This window comes from Glossina fuscipes, unplaced genomic scaffold (assembly GCF_014805625.2).
Source record: "Glossina fuscipes isolate IAEA_lab_2018 unplaced genomic scaffold, Yale_Gfus_2 3, whole genome shotgun sequence".
NCBI lineage: Eukaryota > Metazoa > Arthropoda > Insecta > Diptera > Glossinidae > Glossina > Glossina fuscipes.
This window is the reverse complement of record NW_023998417.1, coordinates 2,847,931-2,856,515: the sequence shown is the minus strand read 5'-3', so window position 1 is coordinate 2,856,515 and position 8,585 is coordinate 2,847,931. Positions and strand designations below refer to the sequence as shown.

Here is an 8,585-nt window from a genome sequence, read left to right as displayed (position 1 = left end):
AAGTAATGAGTCAATTGTCAAAGGATTCAATAGAATATTAAATTTTGAAAATTCGAGGAAAGAAATTTTTATTTGAGAGACGAAAACGTGTCATATTTTATTTAATACTTGGAAATACGCCGCAAAGAATTCATCAAGTAATCCGTACAAGCTTCGGGCGACTTAACAATAAACGCCTTCTGCTTTATCTCTCTCGACGTTGCACAGGGCGGGATTCTTTGTCAGAGAAAAAAAAAAAAGAAAAGAAAATATAATTCATTAAAAACATTGAAACGACCTCGTTTTAAAAAAAGATCACAAATCTGTATAATTTGCAAAAATAGCTGATGGCAATCTAATGAGCGCTAAATACATTTATCGATATTATGTAAATATTTTATAATGAAATAATTTGAATTAGTCAACAGTGAGGAAAATTTAGATTTTTGCATTTTGTAATCGAGTAGCGGGCAATGGCGGCAGGCGATCACATCGTTTCCTGCTTACTTTAAAATAACCAAAAATTGCTAATCAGCATAGTCGGTAATGCGATAAAATTCATGCTAAGTTCGGGGAAAATTAAGAGAAAAATAATTTCTCATCTACTGAACTATCATTGAACTTACATATCTGATTTGTTTTGCTTGATAAGGGTAGAAAAAAATAATGCTGCAAGATCGTTGGAGAACTAATGGATTGATATGATTTTTAGTTGTATAGTTAAAGCTCTTCGAAAGGAACTGACATTGTTAACCCGTCACGTAATGGACGGCGTTCAGTAATAGAAAACCTTTGCTGCAATAATTTTTCCCCCTATGCAGTCTTCTGGCAATTAGGCATCGTGAAAATCGTTTACGGCTATTAATCTCTACGTTGATCGCTAAGTGTATCTAATTCATTTTAAAGAGAGGTTGCGGTAGCAAAAAGTGATAACATCCCTCAACACATTTGCTTTTAAAACCATAGCGCCAGCCTTGTTACTAAAATTTGTTAAAAAAAAAATTAATTTTCAATTCATAATTTGTTTTGCATGAGTGTTGTTGTGCCAAAAAAAAAAAAAAAATGTTTTTTTATTATACAAAACATTCGCAGACAACTTTTAACGAGTTTAGAACAAAAATTTTTTTTTTGCATTCTAAAGTACATCTTATACAAATGTATGGATATGCATATGTGTGTGTGTGTTAAATAGAAAAAAATTTTTATTTGCGATTTTATAATTATAAAGAATTTTAATTAAACTTTTTCTTCCCTACAAAGCTTAAGAATCACTCTCAAAACATATAAAAAAATGATGAGCATTGCGTTACCAATACTTTGGCATAAAACATACAAGATTGCACTCTGACATGGAGAGGTCTCGCAGTGGCAATCATTAAGATATAATGATATGAGCTACGTCAAGTTTTGAAAAATCTTTTAGTTATATTTACGCATCCGATACTTGCAGAAGGTTGATTACAGGAAAAAGCTTGCCTGGTTCGGTGCCAAAATGTCTGAGCTACAACAATCACCGCTCACCTGAATTTCTGCCTGTGCACCTCAAATGTCATGAGGCACTTTTAAGGCGTCTGATGACGTAAATGACGAGAATCGGCAAAAGCATGTCAAAGCAATTACAGTCAAGATACTAAAAGTTTCTTCTATCGGTAGCTATCTGAAGACTAAGTTACAGTGGGTACTAAAGCTAGAAACTCATAGTGTTTTAGTTTGCACAGTTCGCGTCGGCGCTACATTGCTAATAATTGAAGACAAGTAAGAACATTATGTTCGGCTTTGACCGAACGATACTTATTGTCTTTATCGTAAAAAAGGCGAAAACTAATAATTCGAGATTTCATATTAATGTGGGGGCGTGGCTACCTTTTTTCTTTCATTGTAGGATAAAAGTGGAAACTTATTGCAGTTCATGAGTAACGAGCAGCAAGCAAATGTGCTCTCATTTCTTGCTGCAACTTAGAGCGTGTCCTTTGGCCCATTTTCAATATTAACCTGTATACAGGAGCCGCCAATGTTTTTGTCTAGTTTGAAGTCGCTAGCTTCATTTTTGCGACCAAGAGAAAATTTACAGCAGACTTTACACAAACGGAGAGACGGACATGCTTAAATCGATGCTGATCAGGCATATATATACTTTGTGGGGTCTTTAATGCATCCTCCTCTTGAGTGATGCAAATGTTTTGACAAAACGAATATATCTCTAAAAAAAAAAAATGAAATTCATATATTCTACCCTAATTCCTTCAAATATCCAAAATGGAAATGGAAAAAATCCGTGGCTATTAGCAACAAATATTATTGTGTATCGAAAGTTCATTTTCTTTGATTTCTTTTCTGGAGATAAAAGTGGTGGGTACAAAAGATTCGATTGCAGTGAAATGTAATTTTACTACTTGTTTAAATTAAAATTTATTTCTTCGTTTGATTTTTCCGAAAAGAATTAATTTTTTTTTGTTTTTTTTGTTTAGTTTGAAACTTATTGTTACTTATTCTCCCTGACGTGTGTTGAGAGGGAAATGGGAAAGAAACGTTTTTATGTGAATGCCTTTTTATAATATTATAATAAAGTGTATGTGTATATGAGTAACTAAAGCAGGTCAATCTCCTCCCAAAATGTCTACTCAAGCGCTTTGTAAATGCAAATGCTTTATAGTATGCTTCTCGTTGTACTCACAATTCTGTATCATTTACAGTAAACATTTAGTGCCAATAGCCTCAAGCTATTTACGATAGTTTTATTTATTACTCTCTCTGTACTCTTGGTTTTTTTTTTTTTTTGCTTAGTTTCTATTAACGGTATGTTGCGGTGATGATGGTAATCCATAATTGAATATCCCTTACAATGGTATAAAAGCTTGTTATGATAATGTAAGATGATGGAAGGCTACATAAATAAAACTTAAATAATTTCATAAATGCTTTGCGTTTACTCACTCGCTCATAACTAACGAAAGTTTTTGTTTTTTTTCTCGCTTCGAGTAATATATCTGTAAGAAATTTTTTATGCAAACATTTAACCATACTGTTTGCGAACATACTGTTATTGTGTTGTATGTGTAATGCAGTTGTTAACATAAGCATCAAGAGATAATCAAGAAAAATTGTAGTTTATTTAGAGCAGAGCGTTGAATGTTTATCTCTTAGAAGAGTTTAGTTTTTATTTATGACAGGAATTCCTCAAGGGTTCAAAATGACTTTTTTTTTCTTTTTTTTTTTCTTTTCATACATTTATCTTTCTTATGGAAAAGATTTTATTATATCTATACATATATGGTGTGAAATGATATTGTGAGCAAAGACTCTTTGCCATCTTAATACAAATAAAACGCAACACAGGGAGGGAGAAACGAAAGTATATTTGACCTTTGCAACTCAAGGAAATATCTCTCGACAAATTCATAGAAAATCCAAGTGAAGTATTTTGTAGAAAACTCTTTCTTTCATCTTTTCATATCCATTAAAGCAGGATAAATGGCATATTCTGTGTGTTAAAGCGGAATGCAATACATTCGGAGACCCCCATAAAGTAAAGTCAAATTCTAACCCGATTCAGGAATGTCCGCTTGTCCGTCTGCCTGGAAGAAAGCTTGCTGCATATGTAAACAACGAAAAATACAATTGATGAAAATTTGCATTTACACTGTACGGACAATCATACATCAAATGTGCAAAAATAGAAAGATTCGACCACGCCTTCTCAAAAATTGCACTCTGTTGTGAAAACCTTTTGCAATAATTAGAGAGAAGCTTCGGAGACTTACTAAAGACTACATATTATTGATTAGCATCATAGGTCAGGTCGTCTGTCCATCTGTCTACTAATTGTTGTGGTGACAAATGGAGATATCTGGGTCAGACAAACGATATAAATTTGTACTTAAGTTTTTGTTTTTTTTTTTTTAAGCTTTTCTTACGAAAATCGGAGATGGGCATTAGAGATTCGGTGACAGCCAATATTTGTTATATTTAATGCTATTATTATTTGTGTACTTCTTTATATTAAAATTTTTTTCTATGATTCAAGTACAATGTATGAAAAAGTTTTGAATTGAAGTGAATTCTAGAATATAAAGACAATTGGGATGAACATGACAAGTAATCGCGATGCAAAAAAAAAAAAAAAAAAAAAAATGAAGGAAATAAAGAAAGGGAAAGAACTTTGACGAGGTTAAATAACTTTTGCAAAAAGAAAAAAAAAAAAAAAGCAAAAATTTCAAAATTTTCTAAAGATTCTCTCGATCTGCATAGATCTCGAATTGCATAGAACAGCTTCGTTTGTTCTTTTTTCGCAGATATTACTAATGTTTAGTCAAATTTGTGCCACATTTTTGCTTAATTGGAAATTTGATTTTAAAATTAATTATTTATGTCTTTTAACTAATTAATTAATAAATTGATTTGATGATATTTAAAAAAAAATTTCTTTTTTTGTTTAATTTACTCCAGAAAATGTTGATAAAGTAAACTTAAAATTTTGTCATAAAAATATTTTAAAATGCATTTTTTTTATTTTTTTTTTTTATTTTCATTTCCATATGTGAAGCGTAAAGTAATGGAATTTTTCTCAATTTTATTTTTTAGTTGGTTTACTAAGCATAAACTAACTGACTATTTTATGTGTTCTTTTCTTTCGTTTATGTAAATTTAATATGGTATGTTACCCATAAAACGAGAGAGTAAAAATACGTGTCGTTGGTTATTCAACATAACAACACTTTTTAATGCACGAATGCCACATACATTAGAGAGAGAATACATTCTAATTGAGTTACACCTTACACTTACTTGTATTTGTTCCCGAATACATTTGTATTCTCCCAAACAACATGTTGGTCACAAAAAGGTACCAAAAAAACAAAAAAAAAAAAAAAAAAAAAAAAATTAAGAAAAAAATGCATACTTTGCCACAAGAATGTAAATAATGTACAAGTCGTTTGTGCAGATGCGTTTACAGTATTGTATGGTAAATAATTAAAAATATGAATTTATAGAATTTATATATGTAGTGCAAGTACATAGAACAATATCTAAACAAATATATGTACATTTTAACCATAAATATAAAGTCATTTCTACAAAACCAAAGTGTATAGTTTCGTTTTCCGGTACGATTTTCTTCTTCTTTTTTTATATATAATTTATGGAACATTAAAAGTATATTCATTGGACTGGTCATTAATTCATTTTTGATATGGTTGAGTCTCTGGTTTTTAAATACTGATGTTACTGACTCTACATTCATTTCGATCTTTGCAAATTTTTTAACTTAAAATTATAAATGCTTTTTAATTTATTTATTTATTTATTTATTTTTGCGCTAAGTACATCTATTTATGTTCCCAGTTGCTCGTTAAGTAGGTTTAAAATGTTTTCATTTTTATAACGAATCGTACCACGTACGTCGTAAAATTAACTCATCAAAGTTCGCGGTATATATTTTGCATACGCTACGTTAAGGCTTGTTATGTGTTATGCGTTGTACGTCTTTTCGAAAAACCTTTTTGAACATGAAACATTTTCTTAAGCATCGCTCCAATATGTAGACACTAGTGAGAACTAAGAATATTGGAGCGTTCATATTGCCTACTTAAAATGCACATAGAATATTTATTGTGGTTATGCAGTATAGTTTTCTATTTCCATGTATTATATATGCTTTTCATGGCATATCCGCAATAAATGATGAAAAGGAGGAAAAAAGAAAAAATTGTTTGCCCCGTTTTTGTTTGAGTAAAATCCAAAAACTCATCAGGCATGACTAACGTCGTCCACCAATGCAAAGAAATACATTTTTCTTTTTAAATACATTTTTAAAATATATATATATATATATATATATATATATATATATATGTATACGTGCATTGTGATAAATTTTTAACTAATGTTATTATTACGTTTGTAAAACTTGATAAAATATAATAGAGATCTTATAAAAATGACGTTTTGCTAGACTTTTTTGCTTTGGTTTTTTGGGAAAGATGAGTTGTTACGATAACGAAAGGAGCAAATTATTCCGTAGACATGCATGCATAAATGCAGTTGTTGCTGAAGGGCGTATACTTCAATGATGTAGGCAGTCAATGATGCTTTAAATTTATCCTAAACTGAACACATACATCATTCATGGCCTTCTACATACATATTCACAACAATAAATAAAAACAGTTTGCAGATACGTACATGCACAGATATATATATGAAATGAATTTTTCTAACGCAAGTCACGTCTGTTTTTCTACTCACACTGCTGCTCTTAAAATTTGGTTATTTTTTTATTTAGTGAATTGTTCTTTGCGGTATATTTTACAAATCGTCAACACTTCATAGGTGAATTTGTGTAATGATGGCGAACAAACGAGAAGATAAGCTATGGTTACAAATTATTTTTTCGAAAGAGTGCAGAAAATAAAAGAACGATGCTGAGTAGAAATATTCGGTTACTTGTGAAGTAATTTCGCCTTTTTTTCAGAATCCAGAACTTAAACGTATCTCTCACAGTCAACACTCCATGTGTGTGTGTGTGTGTATGTGTGTGTGTATGTGTGTGGCTCGCTTGCCCGGCTTTATCTTTGATTAATAAATTGTATCGTTCTAAATGTAATACAAAGAAACACGCCAATGACAATCAGTCTCGTAGCTTGCAAGCCTGAGTGAATGTCAAGGAATTGCCCTTCTATCTGCTTGTCTCAATGTAAGTGGGTTTTTAAATGGTAGAAATTATTTAAATGGATGACGAATGGAAAATTAGTCTTATCTGTGTAAACAGATCAAGATTTTTCAAAACCTTTCCAATATTTCATGCTCTCAAGCCCTTAAACACAAACTCGTACATTTTGTATTTAAATTTGCCTACGAAATATATAAGCCACACATCTCATAAACGACACTGACTGATTAATCATAAACATTTCACGCAATTAAGAATTCATTATGTTGACGTTTTGATATAATTAAAAAAAACATGTGACAGCTATAGAGAACATTTGACCACAAGCCTTAATACCAATGTCTTGACTTGAATTGCTTGAAAAATTTCAAATTTTAATTGGTATATTTATAAAATAATTTTTGCATTCATAAAAATTAACAAAAAAAAAAAAAAAGAAAAAAAAAAAAAAAAAAAAATTAAAAAGCAATGACATCCGCAAAAATTCTCATATGTGTATGTATCTAAATAAAAGAAGAGAATTTCTTCATATTTGAACTTGTAAAGACATGGCGCTTACATCGCCTTTTAGTTTTTCCAATTTTTCTTCATCCGCGTCGGGTAATTCCTGGCTCATTTCCTTTATCATCCAAAGTATCATATTTTTTCGATTAAGACGACGTTGAACACTCTCCAAAGCAACTTGATAATCGAGACGACGTTTCACTTCCTTATAACATTCCATTAACGCTTTCCGATAAGCGGCCTCTATTTGCAAATGTATATTAAGTTTTTTGACTTCCATTAGCAATATATTGCCATTCGCGCGCCATTGTTCATTGAGTTCACCGTCTATTAATGCTTGCAATTCATTTAATTCAGTCAAACGTGCTTGCTTCCAATAATTCTCGATCTTATCCACCTCGTTATCAAGATATCTAGCAAGAGGTGGGCCAAGTTTTTTTACAGCTGCTATAGACAATATAGCCATCGAGATGCCTCTATAAAATTCATGATTACATACATAAATCTCTTTGGAGAGTAAATAGGTGAGTAAACCCAATCCAAATGCATAGGGTCCAGTCGCACCAGTTTTCTTATAAAACATTGTAAACCATTCTTCGGGTATGAAACCATAACGAACTTTATCGGGACATGAGGGGCGACCAAAGCCGCCACATAGGCACTTGTATAGGGCTCCTGTTCCAACTGGTACAGCGCCGCCCAGACGAACTTGACGTAAATAGCGAGAGGATAGACACGTGACTGGCTTAAAGAGAATATCATACATATTTGCCCTTTTTTTTTTGTTTTTGTTTTATTATTTAATTAGCTTAAAGGCAGAAAAATGAGATAGAAAATAAGTTTTGTTTTTTTTTTTGTTTTTTTTTTTTTGTCTCGTCAGAGGAAAACAAATTCAATTATTTCAAGTTTGTTTTTCTGTGCTTGAAAATTTCGTTTCGAATCGGGGGCAGACACAGCAAAAATTGTATTGAGTTTGTGTCAATAAACTTATTTTTCATTTTCTGTTTTTCTATTTGATCATAAATGATGTCTGAATGCGACGAGTCGATCAACGTAAGCAGGGCGATACAAAAATTTCATTTTCATTTTATTTTCCAATTTTCTATTTTTAAGAACATGAAAAATATAAAAAAAACAATTTAAAAAAAAAAATTGAAAATAGAAACAAAAATGACTAAGCGAGCAGGCAAAAAAAAAAAATGTATCTTTTAATGCTATTCTAAAGAATTATGCATTTATCCATCTATCCAACAAATAGAGGCAAGATGCTAGAGATGATTGGCAATGATTTGAAAAATATGAAATATGGTAATAGAAAAGATCATTAAGTAAGGGACACTTAGTTATCCACCTTTGATAACTGATATCTGAGCATAAGGAAACCGAATCTATAATTGGTTTGCAAGACGTATGAATTAGGCAGAGAAAGAAT

General features: G+C 31.1%; 1 protein-coding gene across 1 annotated transcript; it reads right to left on the bottom strand.

Annotated features, from left to right (window-relative positions):
* Positions 1–7,175: 7,175 nt before the first annotated feature.
* LOC119634473 (ATP synthase subunit b, mitochondrial-like) lies at positions 7,176–7,919 on the bottom strand. The gene has a single exon (XM_038028687.1). The coding sequence runs from the start codon at positions 7,917–7,919 to the stop codon at positions 7,176–7,178; it is 744 nt and encodes a 247-aa protein (XP_037884615.1).
* Between the last annotated feature and the right edge of the window lie 666 nt (positions 7,920–8,585).